Source organism: Agelaius phoeniceus, assembly GCF_051311805.1.
Source record: "Agelaius phoeniceus isolate bAgePho1 chromosome W unlocalized genomic scaffold, bAgePho1.hap1 SUPER_W_unloc_1, whole genome shotgun sequence".
NCBI lineage: Eukaryota > Metazoa > Chordata > Aves > Passeriformes > Icteridae > Agelaius > Agelaius phoeniceus.
Window position 1 is genome coordinate 6,004,352 of NW_027509866.1, and position 25,301 is coordinate 6,029,652.

Below are 25,301 nucleotides of genomic sequence, written 5' to 3' on the forward strand. Positions count from 1 at the left end.
TCCACAGTGAAATGAGATGCCAGATAAATTTTTCAGTATAGATGTAAAATCTGATGTATAATCCGATTGATGTTTAATATTTTGATCTGGGCTTAAGATCAAAGAGGGCAAGGTGCTAGAGAAGAGGCATAGGACTGTACCTGATGGAAAAATATTGGCTTGGATATGCAAGAGAAAATGTCGCTGTTACCCTTATCCAAGTGTTATCAATAAAGAGGGAGTCACAGAAGTATCATGCCAATTGAGAATCTTCAGTGGGGCTTTTAAGGTGTGCAATCTGAATCTCCTCCCCTAGCAGCTGAGTTGGAAACAGCCTTTTTGTTCTTGAAAGAGCCAGCAGGTGTAATATCATTCTCAGGAGACAGCAGTGCTCTGATCCCATGTAGCACGAGGCTGTCACCAGGGTAAGGAACAAGTAAGCAAAGTCAAGCTTTGGCAGCTGTACAAAAGTAGCTGCCCTCCATACGGACTCATGTCTCAGCTCAGCAGCTCTTGCTGCTTCAGAGAGGCTGTAGGAGCCACTTGGCTGCAAAAGGAGAGGCAGCAGAACTGGGGAGTTCTGATGCAAGTTGAAGAATGACTGCTGTGTTTGGCCAGCTCTGTGTGACTCCAGCAACGTAAATTTTAAGGACAATGAATCAGCTCTGCATCCTGTTGGTTTATGGGTTGCATTTCCTCCTTCATCAGAGTGACCATGCTAAGTAGGTTTGCCTCCTTTCATGGTACACCCATTCCCTCCCTTCTCTTTCTACCTCCTCACATGTTCTTTTGTCCTCCATTTTCTCCAGGCCAAGACCCAGCAGCATAAACAAAGAGAAGAACTCTGAACTTGCAGGTAGGTACAGGGCATGTCTGTCCTAAAATGACCATTGTAGTCTTGACTCAGAGGTGATATTTGGAAATCTTGGTTAAAACCAATTATTTTCAAAATTTCTTTAAATTCATTTCAATTCTTTTGTGGGTTCAGTGGACTCTCCCAGAGCCCTGTCAGTGGGAGTGTTCTCTGGTGGTGTAGTGAAAATTCCACCAGTGTGAAGTGTTGAGTGGTACCTGTTGGCCCCTGAAATGCTGAGCTGGAAGAGGATACCTTCCTCTCCATCCTGCACATGTCTTTTATCTCCTGCAGCCTTTCTAGTGTCACAATTAGGGTAAAGAAAGCATTTATCATGAAATAAGAGATGTTCCCACTCCTTCCTCCTGCTTTTGAAGCAGAAAACCTTTCCTTGGGGCAGTTTCTGAGCTGAACCCTTTGAGATCTGAAGAGGATTCATGGACATTGTCTGGTTTTGCACTGGCAGAAATCTGGAAATTTCCTATGATAGAAAGTCCTGTTGAATTTTCCAATGAAGGAGAAAGAGCCTTCCAAATGGATGCAGCCTAGGCAGGGTGTGAGTTTGTCATGCTGTGACAGCACAAGCCCAAAGCCACCCATGGCAGGTTCACAGTGACAAATCTCTTGCCCAGCTCTCTCTGCCTGTGTCAGTGTTGCAGGCTGAGGCTGGGGCAGGAGATGCCTTCTGCCTTGTCCCTGTCCCTGCCTTGCCTGATCCCTGACAAGTGGAATTGTGCCAGACAAAATGCAGTCCCTGGTGCATCTGGGTCAGGCAATGCTTTCAAGTTGAAAGCCCCAATGACACTGTTGTTGTTCCTGTGTCATCTCTGGGTGTGTAATGATAGGAGAGATGAGACTTGGAGAAATAATTCTGCTGATGCAGAAAAAGGGATCAGATCCCCTGGTTCCTTTGGGGATCAGGGTTAGTTCTGCCAAATCCTGGCTGTGGCCCCTTTGGAATGACTCCTTACTTGCTGATATGCAGCTGGAATGCTTAATGCTCACTAAGGTGACATTTTTGCTGGATCAATTCTGGACTAGAAATGACCTTTCTCATTAAACCTTACCTGTCTCACTTTTATTACTGACCACGGCAGTGGTCAGGGTGAAGGAATCCAGGTTTAAGACACTCATCCTCCTTGACTGCCATATGATTTTATTCTCTGTGTAGCCATGTAAAGAACTATTTCTCTTAATTCTAACTGCTCTGTTGGAGAGTATTTCAAAATGACCTACCCTCTGCTATTTCCATTAGGAATATTTTGAGTTGACAGTATTAGCCAAGATCAGAAATGTTTTGAGGCAGGTCATGTTTATGTTGTGTTTGAGTGTCTCTGCTGAAAAGACAGCAGGGGATAATAAACCCCTGGAACAAGTAAGTAGAGCAAAAATGGAACTTTGGGATGAACACTTTGTTCCCTACAAAGCCAGGCTCACAGAATACTGGGCACATCTAATGGAGAAAGCAAAGCTTCTTTTGCATCTAAAACGTGGTGCCATTGTTTGTGTCCCAGCACTTCTTTTGTTGTAAAGAGTAATATAAAATCCCAGAAATGCAAAACCTGACCTGGAATTCAGTGGGACCTACAGAAACAAAGGCCTTGAAAATTACTTTTGAAAACAATTACTTCCTTGCCAGTGTCAGATTCTAGAGAGCACAGTGAATTTCCAACTGCTTGGAAGGAAAGGGGTCCTGTAGTAGTGGGGAGGCAAGGGGCATCACATGAACTAGTAGAGCCCTTCTCTCTTGGCTTGCCAGCTCCATATTGTTCAGAGAAATTAAACTGATGCTCATTTCATGAAAAATAAAAAAAACAAGCAATCTTTTCAGTAACTAAAATATGCTTTGAATTCCTCACCCATTAGATGGGTTGATTGTAAAGGCATGAGTTCAATTAACTCACTTCTTCTCTTGTACCTGAATGTCAGCTTCTTCTGAGCCTACAGCAAACACCCAGAGGAAGAGGGGAAAGAGCTCTTGGTGCAAGATAGGAGCTGGGATGGCTCTGTTCCCAAGGGAACTGGCTGACCTGTTGGGCTTGGAGCCTCCTGTGCCGGAGCCCGGCCTTGGGAATGGAGGTTTGGGCTCCGGGGCGGCTCAGGGGCCTGGGCCCAGGAGCCCCGGCAGAGGCCGCGGAGCCGCGCTGGCCCCAGGGGCACTGCCAGGGAGGACAAGGACAGAGGGGAGGGGGGCGCTGGGCTGCTTGCTGGCAGCAGGAAGGGTCCTGTGGCAGCGCAGAGAGGCTGTGCACATTGCCAGGGAACAGCTGTGCCCTGCATGTGCCCCTGCAAGGAGCTGTGCTGCTGCCAGTGCCCCTGGAGCTGCAGGGCTGCTGAGCTGTGGGGCAGGCAGAGGAGCAGGAGGGTGCATGTGCAGCTGAGCCATTCCTGGAGAGCACAGGGCTCTGGGCTCCCTGCTGTCCCAGGGCAGCCCAGAGGCCAGGCTGTGCCTGTGCTAGCTCTGGGCACGTGGCTCAGGGTTTTGCCCTGGCCTGCCTCAAGTGTCTGCCAGCAGGAGCATGTTTCCCTGTGCAGCTGTTTAGAAGTTTGCAGGAAATGTGTCCCATGAAATATGGAGCTTCAGATGCTTTAGATTGTGTCGTCACCTCTGTTATATTTTGTGTGTCCATTTTGCTGGCCTGACTGACAGCAGTGGTCCCAAGGAGGTTACCTTGGGATCTGTAGTTTCCCTGCCAATATCCCAAAGGCTTTTACCTTCCAAGGCCCTCCTTTGAAAGAGCCACTAGTTAAGTCTCCTTTTTTTTATTATGCTGACCATTCTGCAGGGGCAAAAAGTCCTGATTTAAGACATTGCTTTTTTTCTACTGTGTTGCCACTTAATTTATCCTCTGTGAAGCTGTTGTATAGAATTGCAACTAGAAAATTATGATGGTGTTCACAGGGGTCTCAGGTTGAGGGAAGAGATGAGGATTTGACTCCATATTTCAGAAGGCTTGATTTATTATTTTATGATATATATTACATTAAAACTATACTAAAAGAATAGAAGAAAGGATTTCCTCAGAAGGCTAGCTAAGAATAGAATAAAATGGCATAACAAAGGCAGCTGTCTCGGACTCTGTGTCCGAGCCAGCTGGCTGTGATTGGCCATTAATTAGAAACAACCAACATGGACCCATCACAGATCCACCTGTTGCATTCCACAGCAGCAGATAACCATTGTTTACATTTTGTTCCTGAGGCCTCTCAGCTTCTCAGGAGGAAAAATCCTAAGGAAAGGATTTTTCATAAAAGATGTCTGTGACAGAAAATCAGCCTTTAGTCAGGCTGGCCTAAAAGTGGCCCAAGCTCATACAGTTTAGAATGAAAATCCTTGGGGAAAATGAAATATCTAGTGTCAAGAACACAGTTCACATTTGGGTAACACTCCTGCAATGCTCAGATTTTCTTTGAATGTCCTCTAAAATATTCCAACAAAAAGAAGACAATGTTGATCTAAATGCATCCAGGTATTAGAACCTGGGGCTTCTTTCAGGAACCAGAAAGATGATGCTTACTAAAATCAGTGTGAAAAAGGGCAGAAAAGAATCTCTGTCAAGAGCAATCTCTGTCTCTGCCCTTCTCTATCAGACACAGAGGCTCTCCAGCCTGCAGGGGCTGAGGCCTTCATCATGCAGCAGGTTTCAGTCTGCTGGCCAACAGAGCCATGTCATGTCTGCTGCCAGTAGCCCTTCCCTTGGGAGAGGGTCCAGGCATTGTACCTTGCTGCTCTCAGTCACAATCTCTGTGTCTTGAGAGCTCTGCACTCTGGAACCTGTCTTGCCTGTTGCCCAGCATTGCATTTTTGGGGGCTTGAAGTCTGCCAGAGATTGACACAAAGCTTTGCTTCCATTCCCAGGCCTCCCACTGAGCCAGGCCAAGGAGACAGATCATCCCACCAGTCCTGGTCTAACGAGGGACAAAGAGCTGAGGGATGGCTTTGGAAAGGTAAGGGATAAGGACAGGGATGAGCAGACTTCCTTTCCAGTGGCTGTTTAGTGCTTGGCCCAAAATGTCACTGAAAATCATCATCTGCCACTCTTGGGGGATGGGGATTCCCTTGGGAATATATTGGACAGCTACAGAACCATTGCTTGGCTATTTCCAGTGGTGCCAAGGTCCCTGGTTTGGAGATGGTGCTAAGGTCATGCCTGAAGCATTCTTTATGTGCAAAGGCTGTTTTAGAGAAGTTCTGAATGGCAGAGCAAGCTACACATCAGTGCACATGGGCAAAGTGCACCCTTGGAAGCAGAGAAGCAAAGATTCTAATGTTGGGTGTAAGCAAGGCTGCAAAAGAAAATGGGAGAGGTTGATTTTTCCTGGTTACCTTTTTGGCTGTATCTCACAGCCCTCTCATTCTCAAGTTTTCTGCTCATTATCATCAGTGTTTCTGCAACTTCTTTTCACATGACTCTTCCTTTTGATCTCCTGATCTGAGAGACCAAGTCCTTCAGAGCCCTTCAGAGCTGAGTTGTTCAGAAGCCAGGAAGTGAGAAACAGCTGCAATTCCTGGCCATGAGTGTTAAGCAACAGCTCATTAACCCTCCTTGCTGGGTATTGCACATGGTTTTTATTCTCCTGCCATGGCCTGTAGGAACTGAACTGCCTGCTCACTGGCCATGTCAGCTCTTCCTCTTGGAGCACTCCTATGACTTTGATGCTTCAAGCAGGGCTTCCTGACATAGGTTGCAGTTGCAGCAGTGGAAGGTTGTGGCACTGAAGTGTTCCCCCTCATTGTGTGTAATTGCCAAGGTGAGGACTGGAGACATTCCTCTGAAACTATTGGAATGTGGATGGAGCTGCATTGAAGCCTATGGCACTCTGTGGACTCTGTGCTCCTGATGAGATGTTGTGTGTGGTTTATGTGTCTCTGCTTGCAGTCTATGATGTATTTCTATTGCACCCAGATCCGTGCTGCTTTGTGCATGTTGGCTCAAAAGAACTTGGAGCAGAAGGATGCAGAGCTTTTTGAGAGAGAGATGAAGAATAGGAGACAAAGGAAAACATCCTTGCAGCCTATTCCTGAGACAGTCGAGCCTGGGGATGCAGCTGAAGCAAGTAAGTGGTGGCTACACTTGTGGTGGTCCTTTGCAATCAGTGTTGCAATCAGACTGGGGAGCTGTTCTGCTTGCATCTGAGTGGAAGCTTGCTTGGGATTGAATTCTGTTTCTCAAAGAAAAATACAGAGGCATGAAGTGTCTTGCCCATGGCCTCACTGAGTCAGTAACAGAATATCAGCTTCCTCCCTTGACCTCTGAAGTCTTTTAGAGTAGAGAAAACTGTCTTGCAAAGTACACTGGGGCTTCAGACTCTCTCCTGGAGAGCAGCCTCCAGGGAAGGGGAGTCCAAAAGAATGCTTTTCAACTGGGGTGCAGCCTGGAAGAAACAAAATTCAGCTCCTTGTAATGAAGGCACCAGAGTTCCATCTCCTGCCACTCCCTGCTGAGGAGCTGGTGCTGTAGAGCTGTGCTGAAGCCCCAGCCAGGGCTTCTGCTGTAGCCCCAGGAGGCAGCAGCGTTCCCGACTGAATCCCGGCTGAGGGGCTCTGCCTGCAGGGCTGTGAGCGCTGCCCGAGGGCGGCAGCGGGGCCCTGAGGAGGCAGCACTCAGCCCGAGGCCAGCACCCAAGGTTATCTGCACTTTCCTTTGGCAACTGCCCCTGCCAGCCTCTGCAACAGGAGAACAAAGGCAAAGCAATGCTGGGTTTCATTGTTTCTTAGGGAAAGCATTGCTGCAGTTTGGCTTTAAGCTAGAATAGGGTAGATTTTGATTAGACATAAGGGAGAATTTTTTTTATAATGAAGGGAATGAAAATCTGGAAGGGTTTTCCCAGAGAAGCTGTTGTTGTCCCATCCTTGAAGGTGTTCAAGGAAACCTTACATGGGGCTCTGAGGAACCAGCTCAGGATGAAGATGTCCCTGCTCACAGGGGTTGGACTAGATAGTGCTTAAAGGTGCCTTCCAACCCAAAATCTTCTAGGACTCTGTGCTCATTGTCCCATGTTAGTGTTATACTTGGTATAAAGTGGTATTTCATTGTTATACTTGAAGTTCTTTGGGATAACAAAGAGATGTTATGCAGCTCCAGCAAGTTTTCTGGCCCTTTCCATCATCACCCTGTGCAGCACTATCCACTTACAAGCTCCTCTTTGGTCCCTGCAGCCTTTAGCCTACCACCTGTTGATGGCACAGCTTCTAGAGTGCAGAGAACACACCCTGGTGGTGCCTTGAAGAAGGAGGTCGTGAGGAAGCAGGACAACATTCCCTTACTGCCCAATACACCCATCATCCATGGGGATGGCAGCTTCCCGCACAGCTCCTCAGGTAAGCCTGCTCCGTGGCAGCTTTTTCCACACGGGTTTGTCCTTGCACAAGGAGTACAAACTGCCTCCTGCCTCAGCCAGCACTGCTGGGATCTTGGCTCCATAGTCTGTCCTGAGAGTGAACAGCAAATCTACTTTTGAGTGACTCCAGCTTGGAAGTACTGGAGCAGTTGGTTCTTAGAGATCCATTGGAAAGTTGAGCTGAATAAAGTAGTGGTAAAGGCCTCAGCTCTGGCTTTTGCCCATCCTGAGAGTCCAAACTACAGCACTGGTGCCAGGAGGCAGCTGGGACTGCAGGGATGAGCTGCAGGGCAGTCTGCCAGGCTGTGCTCACTGTGCTCCTATGAGAACCACCACGATCAGTTGTTCACTCACTATCTGGGCACCTGTGGCACTTGGGAGCTGGCGCTGCGGGGGCAATTGTCAGCTTCAGCCCGGAGCTGGGCCCAGCTGGGGGAGGCTGGGAGCAAGCAAGGAGCCCCAGGAGCCAGACAGCAGGGAGGCCTCTGAGCCAGCGCCAGTTTGTAGCACACGGAGCCCTGGCTGGGAGATGGGGCTGAGGCCGCTCCATGGCGGGGCCTTGCCCGGGGCTGCAGTGCCCATGGCCGACCCTCTCCTCACAGTGACCTCGCAGACAGCCCCTGGTGCCAAGCGCCGAGAGGAGCTGCTCTGTGGGCGTGAGCAGAAGGACAGAGCCTCTTCAGACCCACAGCAGTCCTTGCAGGAGGCACTCTCCATGCTGGGCAGCGATGACTGGTAAGAAAGGCCCCGTTCCCTCTGTGTCCCTCTCGGCGTTAAGGTCGGTCAGAAGCGTGTCTTGCTCGTGCCTCGGAGCCCCGAGAGCCCAGAGGGCCAAAGGGCACTGGTGAAACCCCTGCAGAGCAGGGAGAGGATGAAGATTGGAGAGCAGCCTTTTCTTGGCCTTGCTCTGCAGCAGTGCTGCAGCTGCAGCAGGTCCGTGCTGTTTCCTCGCTTTGCCTGCTGCTCCATGGAGCTGCAAAGGAAACCTTGAGGGAAGAGAGAAAGCTCTGGAAGGAGATGATTTGCTGGCTGAAGGCAGAAGCAGGATGGCAGAAGTTTTGAGTGTAGAGATTTGGGTGCCTTGGGCCACTGGCCCAGTGGGACTGAGTAAGATTCCTCTCTGCTCCCACTGCTGACAGCAATGGCAGGTGACAGGGTCTCCCTGTGACCTCCTGCATGGGAGTCCCAGAAGCAGCTCCAGGGAGTTCCTTTTTCTGAGAAATGGACTAAGTTGTGCTTTCAAGTCCCTCAGCCTGCCATTACTCCTGAAGGGCTCATGGCAGAAGAGAAGGAAAAAGAAAGAAAACCCTCTAGGAATCTTGCACTTTTGGAATTCAACTTTTTACCTCTCACTGCTTCATATGGACCTGAGATGTTTTGCCAATACTCCCAATGTGTCCCAAAATTATACACAGGCAGAAGGAGGTCCAGAGTTGATAACCCTACAAATTTTAGCTGATACTGGTTTTCTTTTTGATGTCTTTTTTTATCACTCCCTGGTGGATGCTTCATTCACACAGGGGTAAGGACTCCATTCACACCGGGATAAGCATGAAAAATCTGCCATGATGCATCTCCTTGTGGAATCACCTTTGTTTTGCCCTTTCACTTCTGCTTTCTCTTCCCCATTTCTCTTTGGTGCCCTGTGAGGTGCAGAGAGCTTCTGCAGGTGTGGGGGGTCTGGATGGCACTCAGGGGTGCCTGTGGGATCGGTCACCAGCCCTGGGCTGCAGCCCTGATGCCTCACAGACCTTCCTGTAGCTGAGGGCTTGCACAAAGCAAGTGCTCAGAGACAGAGTTGTTTGCACCTTTTAAATCACTTGTTGCTGTTGTGGGGGTTGTTTTAGGTAGGGGGTTTTGGGAAAAGCCAGAGTTTGCCCAGAGTTTGCCCAGGGGTGGAATCTCCTGGGTCATCCTGCTGCTTTTTTGGGGAATGTGTGAGGTGGAGTGGAGGGGGTGACAGAGAGGCTGAGATTGTAGAGTGGAAACTCAGCTCCAGAGTGGCAGTGCAGACTCTCCCTGCTGAATGCCTGCTGGGGCTGACAAAGAAGGAAAATGCCCCAATAACAGCCTGGTGGCACTGTGCCTCAGGGACAGGTACAGGGAGGTGACAAGAAACAGCAGCATGGCCCGGTCTCACAGCTTCTAGGAAGCAGTGACAGAGGGGCCTCATGTGCCAGAGATTTCAGAAAGGCTGTCTTCTTAAATGGCCACTCTGAAACCCCTCTCTTTGCCCCTTGGGTTTGTGAATGCTTTTGACAGCCACAGCATCCTGGGGCAACGCGTTCCAGGATTTCAATAAGCACTCCTTGAAAAGCACCTCCCATTGTTCAACTGAGCTGCCAGCCTGGTCATTTCAGAGGGTGCTGCCTTGGTGGAGAGAAAAATCAATCTTCTGCCTTTCAGGGAGCTGAAGGAGAAGGGACTCTTCACCATCAAACACCTGGCTGGGTCCCATTCAGAGGTCCTGCTTTGTAGACTTCGTGACATTTGCTTGGCAGTTACCAGCGAGGTGAGAACATTGTTCTGAATTGTCCTCCATACTTCATACACGGTGTGTAGAGTAGGTATGTGCTTGCTCATCTCCATGTGTGCTCAAGGTCTGCCTTCATTTCTGGTTTTAGACCTGATATTTCTAATGTCTGTCAGCTATCTGTAGGATCCGTGGGTACATGCAGCTGTATCTACTGGCAGGTCAGGTATCTGACACTCATCTTTGAGTGTGGTGCCTTTATAATGCAATGTGCAAAGGCAGAAACTGAGACACTAATGACGTTATTTTCCAGAGTCCCAATCTCTGCCCAAACTGTAATTCAACACTGCAAATTATTCTGTAGACCAGAGCCTGTGTTTTCTGTTTCCTGGCTGAGTGCTTCAGCTGCTGGTGTTGCTTTTTTGAACAGGAGCACCTGACTCTTTAATCTTTATGACTTGTGCCTTTATGATCTGAAAGCAGCTCTTGCTTTAATTTTCTAGTAAAAGGGCCTAAAATCAAAGCTGTGGACATTTTAGAAGGGTTAAGTAGAACACTTTGGTCAAATTTTTTTTAGGCCTGCAGTAAGCAGGTCTGAGGCCAGAAATTGGTGCCAGAGTAAGTGCCTTTCTGTGCTTGTGCTCTCCTGCTCTTCTTGTACTTGTATGTTCCTCTGGACACAGTGGGATGTGTTGTCATTTCCTGGGACTTCTGTTGAAGGCAACTGGTTTTCTTTTCAAGGTGATTCTTATACTTCCCCTCATGACTTCCCCAGGTGACCAACCTCCGTTCCAAGGTGTCCTACTCTGCCATTGTCACTCTGGGAGAGCTCTTTGTGACCTTGAAGAAGGACATGGACTCTGAGGTGGATGAGGTTGCTCGGGTCCTTCTCCAGATGGTGTCCAACTCGCCAGAATTTGTGCAGAAAGCAGCCAGTCAGACCCTGGGGATCATGGTGGAGAATGTGACTCCTGCACGAGCAATGGCTGCTCTCATGGACATGGGAGTCAAGTAGGTTCTTCTTCTTTTAGTGATGTTCTTCACCTTCGTGTGTGTGGGAGGGAGAAGGGATGAGACAGAGATGGGAATGGTGGGAGGGAAGGGTCCTGTATCCTGCATCTTCTGTGGACTCAGTGACTTGATTCTCCGACCACCCTCACTTCTTTCCTCTTGTCACCTATTTCTGCCATCCTGCAGCCTATTATTAGTTCCCAGAATCACAGAACTGTAGAATATGGGGAGTCGGAAGGGGCCCATCAGGACCATCAAGTCCAGCTCCTGGCCTTGCACAGAACAGCCCAAGGGTCACACCAAGTGCCTGAGATTGTTGTCCAAATGCTTCTTCAACCCTGTCAGGCTTGGTGCTGTGACCACTGCCCTGGGGAGCCTGTTCCAGTGCCCAGCCACCCTCTGGGTGAAAAACCCTTTTTCCTGATATCCAAACTAAAGCTCCTCTGACTCAGCTTCCTGCTGCTTCCTGGAGTTCTCCCAGTCTGTCAGATTTTCCTAGATATGGTGACTGGTGGGGAAGGGAAAGTGCCTGCAAGGGCCAAGGATAGAGCCTTGTGCTTTTGTGGGAAGAGGGACAATTGCAATTGCAGCTGTGAGCAGTGTTTGGTATTTCACAGCACTAACCACAGAGGCCCTGGGGAAAACCATGGCTCCTCATGATGCCATTAACTTGAGAAATGAAGAGGGTCCTTGCTGGGGCATGGAGCACATGGGGGACAATCTGCTGGGTGTGGCACAGCCTGCACAGCAGGTGCAGCTCCTGCCAAAGGAGTCTTGTATGACTGTCCTGGCCTTAGAGCTCTACTTTCTATTCAAACTGATGTTTCGTGTTAGCCTTGAGATGATGAATCACTCTAAAGGCACCTTCACAGGCCGAGTGCCATGGGACAGTTGAAGCAAATGCTGCCTTAAATGTTGGTGATAGTTCCCAAGAGACACTCTCTAGAACAGGACAACCTGGCTAAACTGCCTGCCACCCTTTCCCCAGCTTTGGAATAGGGAAAAACATTCAGATGGATCCATTGCCAAGCCTCACAGAAGAAACAGGCTGCATTGCTGGATATTCTGCAACTTCACAGCCCACAATGTGTTTTCCCTGCATTTGTTGTTTTCCAAAGGTCTGCAGATTTGGGGATAAATGGGTGAAAAGAGCCTCAATCCTGCTGCAGCTCTGTGTACTGGGTGCCCTCTGATGGGTCGACATCATTGTCCTTAATTTCTAAATTATTCATATGTCATCTATTTCTTTAATCTTTCTCAGAATAAAAACTGAGAAAGAATTGAGTATCAGACAGTGCAGGGAGACTGGATTCCTCCCTCTTCCGTGCAGGCAGGCCTTGTGTGCAATGCGAACTTTGTGTTTACCTGAGGACAGAACCTTCTGCAGGTGTCTGAAGGTGCAGGGAGAGCCCAGGCTCCTTCCCCCAGCAAGGGCAGGGAGCAGGCTCTGGCCAAGGCCTGTGCTGCTGCTGCTCCTGGTCCCTGTGGCCCAGGGTTTGCTCTCTCCTCCCCAGCAGCCGCCCCGCCCCGGTGCGGAAGCGTGCAGCCGAACTCCTCCTGTCCCTGATGCAGAGAATTGGAGCCACCAAGCTCGCAGGCACAGCCTGGGCTGAGAGGCTGGCACACGTGGCAGGGAAGCTTGCTCAGGACTGTCACAAGGACACAAGGTAATGATCATTTCACCTCCTAAAACAGCAAAACCGTTTTGTGTCTGGCTATAAAGATGAAACCACAAAAGAGTGGAAACTAAAGGGAATATGAAGTTACCTCATGGTGTGAATCATGGAATATGCTGAGTTGGAAGGGACCCATCAGGGTCATGGAGTCCATCCCCTGGCCATGTGCAATGACCCCAAGAGTCACTCCATGTGCTTGAGAGCATTGTCCAAACACTTCTTGAGCTCTGTCAGCCTTGGCACTGTGACCACTGCTCTGGGTTGCCTGGGCAAATGGCTGTACTGGGAAACCTGAGGTTGGCCAGCAAAAAGGAGCATTGCCAACTTTTTCCTGTGGCTTGAAGGATTCTTTACTGAGATCAAAAGAGCTCAGATCAGCGAGTCCAACAGTTTTGTTTGGCCTTAGGTGCACAACACAAAGCCAAAGTGTTGGCTAATGTTCATCACTGAAGGATCCCAAACATCCATTTCTCATTAACTTCAGACTTTCCTAGAAATATTTCAGAGGTCTTCAGCCAACATATTCAGTCTTTCTAAACCTGTTCTGCAGATTTCTAGAATGCTGTTATCTGTGGCTCAGTGAACTCCACATTTCTTCTTGAAGAAAACTGTGGCAAAATCAACCCAAACCACCAAAATCCCCTTCCTTTGATGATGAAATTCCCATGAATAGCTGCCAAGAACACCAGAGCAACTAGCTGCCCCTGTGCAAACACATAGTATAGAATACTCAATAGGATGCATGAGGTGTTTTGTTCTGGCTTCCCTGCCAGTTAAAGAAAGGCAAATTATTGTGCAATGGCAGCAAGACACTGCTAATAGGCTCTGACAACAAAGCAGATGTGTTTTGCTTGTTCCCTGAGATCCTTTGATGCCACAGAAGCACACCCACAGTTTCAGAGCGAAATGGTATTTTTCTGTTGCCCCACATTCTCCTCTTGCCTCTTGTGTTCAGCTGACAGCACTGTGCAGTGTCAAGTGAGGTAAATCTCCCTCTTTGCTGAGCAGGTAATGCCTTCTCGTGCAAGGATTGCACCTGATGAGTTTAAGGTATCAGCCTTTTCTGTTAACACTCTTCCTGTGTTTGTTCACTTTTCTTTTGTTTCCTTTCTTCCTTCATGCCTTCCTGCCTTCCTTTTTGCCTCCTTCCTTCCTTTCTTCTGTCCTTCCTTCCTTCCTTAGGCATTATGGACAGGAGATGGTGAAGATGTTGCTCAATCATCAACAATTTAAAAAGCTTTTGGAACAATCTCTTTCCACCCGTGACCTGGAAGATATTCTGACAAGAATCAAGAAGAAAGTAAGTGCTTGGCAGGAGAAATGTCTCCTTTGTGCAAGTATCGCCACTGCTAATATGAGATCAAACATACCCAATCTGTCTTTAGCTCATTCCTCTTCTGCTGAATCATTTTGCTGCTGGGAATGAGCTGTTAATCCTCAGCCTGTTCATCTGCAGATCACAAAGGAATTGATATTATTAGGGAAAAAGTGGGGTTTTGAATATTTTCAATATCAGTCACAAAGAGGAAAGGGGAAGAGGAGAAAATGGGTTTACATTTAAGCGTAAGCCCCCACCAGGCTCTCCCTACTCTGCCCCTGTAAAGGAATTAAGTGAGAATTGCGCTTCTGAACATAACAGAGTCTTTGCAAAGGACACTGGAAATAGTAGTACGAAGAAAATTTGCAAATACACAAAAGATGTCCAAGTCAATCCTAGTTACTTCAATTACTGTCTGTCTTTTGGGAATGCTGCCCTGCTGTCAAGCCCTGTGGAGCTGGAAGAAGCTTGGTGAATTCAGCAGCATCCAGTGGAAAATCCTTTGTTTGTTTGAGGGGATTTTTCTATCGACATTATAGAAGGGAGCCTGCCTTTGTGCAGGCACAGGGAGAGTGACTGTTGAACCAAATCTACTTCCAACACAATGGGCCAACCCCCAAAGAGTCCAGTTTGTTCTGCTGCTTCCTTCACAAACACTCATTGCCTGCCAGTTTGCATTATTTCCATTTATGCTCAAGACTTAAGGAATTTAGGATTTTATATTGCTGCTCAGTCTGGTAGCACCCATAACCTGCCTTGGGCTACTGAAAACAAAGAGTTGGCATCACTGAATCTCTGGTCTGTTTCCATCTGTAAGTTAGGAAATGTTTCCCTAAGCCTTGGTAGCAGTGATCCTGGTTCTAATTTGTGTTTTCAACAGGGAATTTCCAATTTTATACTCCAAAGACTGATGGGGTTTCTCTATGTCTTTGTAGGGGATGGCAAACCAGAAGGCTGAAGGCCCATCTGTCAAGGAGCCGGTGAAGGAGAGGAACGGTGGCCCAAAGAAGCCCCAGGCCACGTTGTCTTCTAGCAAACGGTACTGAGCACTTTTGTTAGATGAGACAAAGCACATGACAAGCTTTACATGTCTCTTCCTCAGGAAAAACTTTCTGGCAGAGATGACCAGTGCCACAGATTGTTTCCTTTCCCTACAAATGCTCTAGGATAAAAAATATCTACTTCTGCATTGTGCTGAACACAACTTCTCTGGAGGGGTTTCCACAAAAATGGAGAGACAAAAAGACACCCATTGGTTGCAGCTCAGACAATGCAGTGCAGTGGCAAGGGCAGTGTTGTGGAGGCTGGGAGAGGGCCAAGTTTCTGCTGCCTGACTTGGGACAAGTAAATTCAAACAGGGCTTTGTTTTCATCTGAGTGGAGTCTTTTTCAGATGGGTGTTTTGATGAGAAATCTCAGTCTGGAAGCAAGATGCCATTCCACAAAGATGCAGTTCTCATCCATGTGGTTTGGCCTGGCTGAATCATGGTTTTCTTACACTCAAACAGTATCAAGTTTGAGTAGTAAGGAGCAAGGCAATTCCTGAACAACTTCAGTCAACAGGTGTCTCAATGTGGACTTTTTGTCTTGATATTCCTGTCCTTCATGTAATTTGCTTGATGGACAGCATGTTTGGTTTATTTCCCCCTGTGCTGCAATCAGCATTTAAGACAGGAATTGCTCCTTGCTGTCTCTTTCATGGCAGTTGCAGAGCTGCTTGTACCTCTTCTCCTCTGATAAAAGAATTTAGCTCTGTCCTGCTCAGCAGTGGCAGGAAAGTGACCACATGCCTCAGTAGCACAGCTAGCATCTTCCCGTGCTCATGGAAGAGACAGGTTGATCAGGAGAATTGCTCCCAGTGGGTTTGTTAACCTGTGCATCTAGGCTCTAGGGAAGCAAATGAAATGTGAGTGGAGTGTAGTTCTGGGATGTCTGGCTTCCGTTTTTATCTCTCTTACTGATTTTCTGAATCCTTCAAATATAGCCCTGTTTATCGGTTCAGATGCATCTGAGCTACTTTTCCAGATTGTCATGCCTGGTGTAGAGACACTTCTCCAGAGTGATGAGTTTCCTTATTCTAAGACACACACGTCCCTTATGAGGAGGCATTTAGACTTGGAAGCAGTGTCTCTCTTTCTCCACAAAGCAATGTGACCTGTGTGCCCTGGCAGCCATCTGAAGATAGATCAGATGCATCTCATCCTTGGTTTTCCTCAGTGAGCTCTGGCAAGAATGTCACTTGCAGATTGTCTCCAGTAATCATTGTCATGAGGTCCACATTGTTCTTCGGACCCTCATGACTTTCCAGCTTGAAATCACATAATAGGAAAGCTGCTCAAGATGTTTTGCTCACAATTAACTGAAGGTATTGTCTGTGGCTGCAGCTCTCTCCATAGAGAGCAGCAGGCACAACTTTCCCAGGCATTGTCCTGGGGAAGGCTGTGAGAAGATCAGAGAAAAGAATCAGAAACAATTCTTACCTGCCCTTGCTGCGCCTGTTGTTGTGAACATGTGGAATGTGTTATAGAGATTTGTTTACTAAAGGGTAATTTCTTAATTGGCTACTGGTGATGGTGTTTTGGATTCAATTGACTAATCTGGTCTGTCTGTGTCTGACTGTCTGTAAGGGTGATGAGTTTCTGTATAGTATAGTATAGTATAGTATAGTATAGTATAGTATAGTATAGTATAGTATAGTATAGTATAGTGTAATAAAGTGATTGATCAGCCCTCTGGAATCATGGAGTCAATGCTAATTATTTCCACGACGGGGATGCCATGCTACAATAATTATCACCACCAGGTCCTCATTTGGTTTTATTTTCCAGGGTGAAATCTCCCTCTGATGGACACCTCCTACACCGTGCAAAAGCCCAGGTCACGTCACCTCCAGCTGTGGAAGAAACGGAGCTGCTCCAGAAGCTTTACCATCTCCTGGAAGCCAAGGGGTTTCAGACAAGGATGGAAGGAGTGGAACTCCTCCAAGACCTGTGCAAAACCAGCCCCCAGCTCATCTCCACCAACATTGTCCAAGTACGTAGGGTATCTTCACTGCTCCTTTCCTTTAGTTCCTTTCCTAAGCCTGTAGCAGCAAAGTTAATTCAGTGTGTCTTGGCACTCCATCCTGGCTGTTTGGGACACGCTGGTCCCTCTTACCCAGACAAATGTAATTCAGGTCCAGTCTTCAGGACAAGTTATTTCAGTCCAGCTGTATTTGTCCGGCAGGTGCCTATTGATGCTGTTTATCAGATGATGGCAGAATTTTCTGCTGGTGTAACTGCTGCTGTCTCCTACTCCCAGTTGGGTTAAGTGAAGGAAATCCAGCCCCTGAAAGCATGGCAATTGTTCTCTAGACCAAAAATGGGTTTGCATAGGGAAGAGAAGTATCAGGCTGGGTTGGTTTAAACCCATTTGGTTTTTCAAAAACAACACTTCTATATACTCCTTCTTGTCTTACACAGGCACAGCTCTGGCTACTCATTTCCATCCTTGTTCCTATTCCTCTTGGTAAAGACAGTGCTCACCCTTCTTGGGGGGGTCTTTTTTTCTCTTTGGAAAAGGATGGAAACAGCTAAGGACTCCTCTCTGCCTTCTCCTCCCAGTAGCTGCTTTTTCCCTTTTTCCAGGAAAAGGTGCCTGACAATGTGGCTGTCAAGGGACTGAACGTGCTCTAATGAGAGCTGTACAGCACATTCCATTTCAGAAGTCCACCTGTTACTTAGAGAAATGGTCTGGATCCTGGAAGAGTTGATCAGAGCCCTGCACTTCTCCAGACACTGGCTCTGAGACAAACAAAATAAAACTTAGATCTCCTCCAGCCATAGTTTTGGCAAAATCATAACTGCCCTCAGTACTCGAGGCAACTGTATAGAAAACCAGGCATTGTAAACATCTGCTTCCATTCAAAGCAAAGGTACTCTTTAGCATTAATAAATGGAATTGATTTAATGATTTAGAGATGGAGAGAAATACCATAGGGGCTACTCTGTCCCCAGCCCAATCTCTTAAAAACAGAAGAAAATCTTTCAACCATCATGAGGTTGCGCCACTATTCCAGTGAGTGGCCCACAGGAAAACAGTGAAATTGTGCAAGCGAGTGCTGACCTGACAGAAAGGATCACTTTCATCTTTGACATTGCTGACTGCTACAGCCACTCTTCAAACAAGGACATTTGAATCCAGCTTTCATGTTGCTTGTTCTCTTCACAGATTTTTGATTATTTTGTCCTGAGGATATCTGACAGCCACAAGAAAGTGAAGCAGAGGGCGCTGGATGTGCTGGCTGAAATCACAGGAGTCCTGAAAGATGCCTTGAACCCAGTGATCATTGGTTTGGTGGAAGGAATAACAAAGAACCTGAACTCAAAGGATCCCAGGGTTCGTGGGGCAGCTGTGAAAGCACTGGAAGAATCCATTGCTCATTTGGGTAAGGCTGAGCCCTGGCAGGGACTCTCCTCAACTGCATCTCTGTCTCTCCTGCACAAGAGAGCGCTGAGTGCCTTGACAGCTGCTCTTGTCTGTGGAACACTGCAGCTGACACCCACCAGAAGCTGTGCAGCTGCAGTCCTTATGCACCATCCCCAACAGGCTGGAATGTGCAGCAGCATTTCCCAACAGTCCCAGGAGCCCTTGGCTCTGTGCTGCTTGTCTGAAGAGCAAGTCCTGGGCTACAGCTTTGCTACAGTTCAGAGGCAAAGGGGGTTTGGAGTGTGCTTGGGCCCTGTCTGACTTCCCAAATGAACAGCTTTGCTGTTGGCATGAAGGGACACTGGCCCATCAGAGCTTCTGCAGAGCAGCCACCTGGGAGGCTCTACATTAGAGGCATCAGCTGCCTATTTTCCACTTTTCTTCTTTGTCTTCCATGTTCAAAGGGGAACTTATGATTCACCAAGTTCATTTCATTAGAACAAACAGGTATAAACCCAGCTGTCAATGATGCCTTGTTCCACATGTTGTTTTGCATGGGGCAAGATGGCCACAGCAATTAACTACATAGGCAAGGGCTGCTCTAAATTCCTTTGCCACACAGATTTATGTCAGCTCTGAGAATGCTCACTGGGGAAATATGCCTGAAAAAAGGAGTGTTGAAGAGGCAGGTCTTCAAGAGGAGTTTCCACTTTCTCCTCCCCAGCTGCTCTGTAAACTCAGGAACTGCCTGACTCAGTGCCTTTCTGTGACCCAAGTATGGGCTTCTTCCTTTTTGCTCTGGGATGCAAAACCTTTTCACTGCTTCCATGTGACTGAACTCTTGAGGTCCCTGATGTGAAATGTTTTAACATAGCTCCTGCTACAGCAGACAAGTTTGGATTTACAAATGTGAAAGGAGAGCTTTTCTTTTGGAATTTTAAACCCTGCCAAGCAGGCTGGAAGGAAAGAAGAAAAGGATTCAAAAATCCACAGAAATGTACTTTATTTTATAAAATGGGGTTGGCCCTGCCCTTTCCCTCCTCACTGTCCTTTCTCCTATGACCTGAGAAAAGTGAGCAGAACCATGTGTTTCCCTTGTAGATCAAGTGTCACTGCTGAAAGAGTTCAGCTACCAATGGAATCACCTGAGTGGCCAAGCTCTGCTGGATGTCACCGAGTGTATCACAGGTATGGCCTCCCCTTCTGAGCCAAGAGCTCTGCCCAGGGAGTATTGACAGGGAATGCCTGTGAACAGACAGCAGAGCAGCTCCTCCACATCAGGAGGTGCTGAGCTTGTCCCTGCTGCCCAATAGCCCAGGCAGGTGGATTTGGCAGGATTTCCCTGGCTGCTGCAGAGCTGGGCAGCATCTGAGATGGGGGCAGCGCTCGGCCTCGGGGCTGAGCTCTCACTGGGGCATCTCAGAACCACCTCCAGCAAAGGGAGGGGCTGAAAATACCCCAGCTGGTTCCTCTCTGGGAAGCTCAGGGACATCTGTGATCTTTGAGGGGAAATGGTGGCAGATGCTGTTTCAGGGCATCAGTTTGTTCTGTCCTCACAAAATTCTTGTTTTTCTGTTGGAAAGTTTTGAGGCTGAACCATGCAGAGCCTGGGGGTCACAGCTCAGGTCAAAACTCAACAGAGGCATCAGAGGCAGGGGTTTAGTGCAAGGCAGCCTCTGGGGCACAGGGACAGAAGCAGAGTGCTGAGGCTCCCTGCCTGTGCTGTCAAAGTGGCTTGGACGGAGCCTTTCAGGGTGTGCAAACAGTGTCTGCCTGTGCCAGCGCTGTCCAAAATGCTACAAATGCAGCTGATAATTGATTCCTCAGAGGAGCTTGCTATGTCAGCAAGAGACAAGGAATGGAAAAAGGATAATCTCAATATATAGTAGAGAGGAGAATTGATCACCTTGCTTTACCTGGGGCTAAATCCACTGCTAATTATGCCAACATCTTTAAATGCAAGGTTTAATACACTTTGTGTCTCCATTAGGAATCTCAAAAGGGCATGTTCAGTGACTGGGAATGTCAAAGGCCCTTTAAAGAGCATTTGAATAAAGTAGATCTCCAGCAATAGGGAATTTAGTTTAGCAGTTCTTTTGATCTCTTTTTCAAATAAAGGAATTAACCATAAATTAGGATTACTTTAGAAAGAGCAGATGTTGTCTCTGAGATTTAGTAGAAACAGACAGCTGTTCCTCACGTTCAGTAGTCACCGATGTCTTTAACTGCATTTAAACTCAAATTAATTCCTATTTTAAAATGGGTACCTGTCATGGTTTGACACTGGCACAATGCCAGTGCCCCCATGAAAATACCTTCTCCCTGGTTTCTGCTGTGAGATGTGACCAGGAATAAGCAAAGCAGGCTCCTACTTAGGGAAAAAAGAAAACAAAACTTTATTAACTACACTACAACTACAAAGAAAAAAGGAACACACACACACAGGGAAAATGAAAACTTCACAAATGCATTTCCTCCTCCCCCCACCAAATTTCCAGCTCAATACATTTGTTCCTCAAATCACCAACTCTCAGTCCTGCACCACCCTTCAAACAATCAATCCTCAGTTCATCAAGAGGAGAGGAGTCCTTCTTGTGCCATGGGCTTCCCCTGGAAACACAGCTGAAGCCTCGTGTGTTTCCGTGTCACTCGTGGCACCGCCCGGAGTACATCTGCCGTCGTGACTTCTTCCTTTTCATGTCCAGTGCTCTCACCACTGAACACGGACCAGAACTGCTTCTAGGGTTGTCTTTTAAGGATGCTCTGTCCCGATCCAAAAAAGGCACAGTCTCTCCTTTGGGACACCTGTCCCCACAATCTCTCCTTTGGGACACCTGTCCCCCCCATATTTTTTTCACCCCCTGGGGCCGAGGGGCATCAACACTGAACCCTCTTGGCTCTGAGGCCATTGCCTCCCCCTAGAATGCAGTCTCTGTATCACAAGGAACATGGGTCTGTCCATGGCTATACAAAAAGAGTCCAGCAAAAGCTACTCCATCATCTCTTCCCACTAGGATTCTTCTCTATTCTTCTACTATCTCTCGCTTGCCCAGACCTCTCTCACACTGGCCCATTTTCTTCCTCATCTTCCACTCTATCTTCTAGGAAAGGTCAATGTTCTGTAAAGTTCTCATTTTCCAAAAAGGGGTTAAAAGCTCCTACAAGTGGCCGGCTGAACCCCCCCTTCTTCTCCGTCCCAGCCGTGCTGCCGGCACAGGCCCATGTTTATCAAGCTTCAAGGTCACAGTCTCAGGCAGCGGCTCTTTCTCTCTCTCTCTGTCTCTCAGGGGGGGCACCCGATGGCTCCCGGTGTCTCTCTCTCTCTTTCTCTCTTCCACCCTTCCACCCCGGGGCTCAGGCCTACCTCTCTTGGCCACATGGCTTTTCCCCTCCCCCTGCCCAGCCAGCAGCTGGGCCGGGGCAGAGACCCGAACTCTTTCCCGCCGGAAACCCAAAAGGACCCTCCCAGGGGAGAGCTCTGCTTTTAACCCCGTGTTCTCAGAGGCGTGTCCATGTCCCAATGGCCAGGTTAAATGCCAATATTAAAGCCTGAATATCCATTGGCCAAAAACACAGCATCCCAAAAAACACATTTCCTGTCAAACCACCACAGTACCATAACCCTTTCCTGCTTAGCAAAATTGGTTTTGGGTACTTGCAGGAACTCTTTCAATGTTGATGACTGGTGGTGGATTAACAGCATCGAGAAAATGAAGTCTCTTCCACCACAGAATATTAAATGGCTGCTAGATAACATTTTGTCTGATCAGAAAATAAGAATGGTCTCCAGAGCCATTCAGGTTTTGGTCTCTCAGCCAAATCTGCCATGCAAGAAGCCTGTTGGTAGTAAATTTTTGTCTGTGTTTGATATAGTTCAGTTCAAAAAATGGGCAGAGAGCACATTTCAGAGACAATATGAGAAAACATTCGTGTTTTGGTTGCATTTCAGTCCCCTGTGTAGCATTTTTCTTTCTCTATGCCCCTATTTCAGTGGACATTAAAAGAAAAAATGCCATTAACATTGGGAGGGGAAAGTGGCAATAAAATGTGGAGATGCTCAAATGCCACAGCAATGGGATCTGGGTAATTCTCTAAGACACCCTGAGGTTTGAAACAGCTGTTTCTTGGAAGCCCCAAAAGCATTCTGCCAAAGACACCAGCTGGTCACTGATGTTTCTAATCCAGCTGTCAAGGAGCAGCCATCTCTGGTGGGCTGGAGTTTTGAGGTGTGTTCTAATCCTGCCCTTTGCTGTGTGCCACTGAGCACAGGGAAGAGCCAGATTAGACATTTGGAACTTGACATCAAAGTTACAAAAATGGAATCATCCCTTTATTAGAAATCTCTCCATTTCCTCTCTGTGGTGCATTTCCAAATCTTCAGTGTGGATTTAGACAAGTTCTTAATGGAAATAAAAGGCAGTTGGACGTTTCATTCATTGTTTATGCAGAAAGAGACTGTGAAATAATTTAATAAATGTGCAAAGTCTGCCACAGGGACAAGGCTCTGGTTGGAGCAATTAGTCCTGGGGGGTTGGTGGTTCTGTTTCCAGGATGATCAGCTGCTTTGCCCGTTTCTGGATCAAGGGGCTCTGTGTGCCATTTTGCTGATCTTGGCCAGAGAGGCTTGCCAGAAGCAAAAGCAGAGGTAGATGCTTGTTTGCATTGAGGTTGTGGCTAAGGAGCTGTGTCTCTGTCCCGGCAGTGCTTGTGCAGTGGGTCCATGCCAGGAGCCCTGCAGTCGTCCAGCGCGACGCCCTGCCCGTGCTCTGGTCCTTCCTGGAGAACAAGGCGCTGCCCGTGCGGAGCGCCAGTGTCCGCACCGTGGCCACCAAGCTCGCCTCTGCCCTCTACAAGGTGATGGGCACCCAGCTGAAGAAATGTGCTGCCAGCAAGCCTGCACACGTGCGGGAAAACCTCTCCAAAATGCTGGGCTGGTGAGGGCGAGATGTTCTCCAGAAGGCTGAGGAAGCGCTGAGTTGGACACCTCCGGATTTGCCTTTTTAGCTGTGCCAAAAAAGATGAAATCCAAAGGAAGGGTTTGCATCTGCCCCCGCTCTCTCCATTGCCCTTCCTAGTCATGGCATTGGGGGCCTGGAGCAGCTCCAGATGGAGGACAAGGTGAAGGGAATCATGGCTCAGCCTCACACAGAGGTGAGGGGGGAGCTGGGCCAGTCTCTGTTGGGAGGAAGGGTCTTGTGGCAGCGCAGAGAGGCTGTGCACATTGCCAGGGAACAGCTGTGCCCTGCATGTGCCCCTGCAAGGAGCTGTGCTGCTGCCAGTGCCCCTGGAGCTGCAGGGCTGCTGAGCTGTGGGGCAGGCAGAGGAGCAGGAGGGTGCAGGTGCAGCTGAGCCATTCCTGGAGAGCACAGGGCTCTGGGCTCCCTGCTGTCCCAGGGCAGCCCAGAGGCCAGGCTGTGCCTGTGCTAGCTCTGGGCAAGTGGCTCAGGGTTTTGCCCTGGCCTGCCTCAAGTGTCTGCCAGCAGGAGCATGTTTCCCTGTGCAGCTGTTTAGAAGTTTGCAGGAAATGTGTCCCATGAAATATGGAGCTTCAGATGCTTTAGGTTTGCATGGTGGCCTCTGTTAAATTTTGTGTCTCCATTTTGCAGATCTGGCTGGTTACAGTCTTACTGAGAAGTTTTCTCCAGACACTTCCGATGTTCCCTCACCCACAAAGTCCTCGCCTCCCGTCCAGAAGAGCTCTCTTTCCTCCAAGCTCAGGAAGAAGCTGCTGCCTGCATGAAGAGTGTTTGAAGAATAGGATTGATGCCTTAGGCTTCATAGTTACAGCTGTACATATGTTCTGATCTTTAGATGTAGTTTTGAATTAATGTGTTTTGATTGTATCTTTAAAATTTTTGACATATGTTTAACTATATGTATTTTTGATGATGAAAAAAGTAAATAAACAAATAAAACTTAAATAAACCAAGAGGAGAACGTAATACCAGGACCTGCTAGCCTAGAGATTATGGGAGTGCAGCTCACTCAATGTGCCAGTGTCTCACCACATCCTTTCCTCATTGGGCCTCTCCTCTCCTCTTTGGCCATGTTTTCTTTGTGTCATTTGTGCTGCTCTTTGTTACTTGGCATTACAATGGGGCCACCATTGACCTGTTTGGGGACAATGGATCCAAAAGATCCTGTATAGTCAAAGGTTTTCTACCTCGGTGTGTTCTGGGCTCACCAAAGGCCTGAGCAAAGAAACAAAGAGAAGTGTGCCCAAATCCCAAAGCTTTGCTCCTTTGCAACCTCCCACAGATCTGGCTCACAGGTGTCTTCAATCACAATTCCATAGGTAAGAAGAGGTCATGTATTTCACTGGGAAATGATGCACTGCTTTAGAAAAGTCACCTGTATGTATATTTACCTGGGACAGCAGTCCAGCTGTGTTGTTTGCACCTTGTTTGCAGAAGGATGAGTGCACTGGAAGGCCAATAACAAGTGACAAGGGTTCCTCCAATCTGTACTGCAGCCTGGGTGCCATTCAGCCCAGAGCTAGGGCATCATTTGTTCCCATGGACCAGTGCTTGCCCGTGTAATGAATTCCTGCACAGCTGGAAGAAGCAATTCTGGATTCAGCTCCAGCTCTTGGTGGGCTGCACGATCATTGACAATGCTGCCCTTCCAGAAATTATTCTGCAGTTTCCTTTCATAATCATTTGAAGTATTAAACTTCACATTTCAATTTGCTTTGTCTTAGGGAAAAACACTTCTGGCCCCAGTGCAAACTGTACTCTTGGTTGCCAGCTTCTGATGTTACACAGTGTCACCTGGCTGCATGTGTTTGCTTTGCTCTGGGTCTAGTCCTGGCCTAATAAAGCCCAGGCAGGGTGGCATGTTGCAGGGAAAACGGGTCCATGAGCTTATGGGGTTGCCATCAGCAGCAGAGTGAATGTGCCCTTTGGGGATTTCTCTGGAGACAAAATTAGGGACCTACTCCATGCCACAATATTCTCTTAGATCTTTCTGAAATATCCTAGAAAAGGCTGTGAAACTTCACATCTCCTTGCACACCCACTGTTTGAAGAGGGGCATTTTTGTCCCTCCTCAAAGCCATTGCTCTTGCACATCAGAAACATGACCATCCACCAACAGGAATGATGCATGGTCCTCCTGCTGCTGGCTTCAGAGGACTGGGAAGTGCAGACCTGGGTATTACCAATATGAGCACTTAATTAGCATTTCATGCTCCTCAAGCTGTCCAGATCTCAGGGCTTTCTGTTTCAAAGCAGCCACTGCACCA

The 25,301-nt window shown here is 47.9% G+C and overlaps 2 protein-coding genes across 2 annotated transcripts in view; both read left to right on the forward strand.

Moving 5' to 3' along the window:
- The window catches only part of LOC143692464 (uncharacterized), a 270,414-nt gene that overhangs the window by 192,928 nt on the left and 52,185 nt on the right, over positions 1-25,301 (forward strand). The window lies entirely within an intron of this gene.
- LOC143692401 (TOG array regulator of axonemal microtubules protein 2-like) overlaps positions 1-25,301 on the forward strand; it is a 58,586-nt gene that overhangs the window by 6,328 nt on the left and 26,957 nt on the right. Inside the window, exons 2-14 of the mRNA XM_077172635.1 lie at positions 5,713-5,890; positions 6,993-7,154; positions 7,777-7,909; positions 9,581-9,686; positions 10,423-10,658; positions 12,173-12,325; positions 13,517-13,634; positions 14,588-14,691; positions 16,480-16,684; positions 17,861-18,077; positions 19,160-19,246; positions 22,797-22,992; positions 23,134-23,209. Coding sequence (XP_077028750.1) covers positions 5,713-5,890; positions 6,993-7,154; positions 7,777-7,909; positions 9,581-9,686; positions 10,423-10,658; positions 12,173-12,325; positions 13,517-13,634; positions 14,588-14,691; positions 16,480-16,684; positions 17,861-18,077; positions 19,160-19,246; positions 22,797-22,992; positions 23,134-23,209 — 1,971 coding nt within the window. The remainder of the gene's footprint in view (positions 1-5,712; positions 5,891-6,992; positions 7,155-7,776; positions 7,910-9,580; positions 9,687-10,422; positions 10,659-12,172; positions 12,326-13,516; positions 13,635-14,587; positions 14,692-16,479; positions 16,685-17,860; positions 18,078-19,159; positions 19,247-22,796; positions 22,993-23,133; positions 23,210-25,301) is intronic.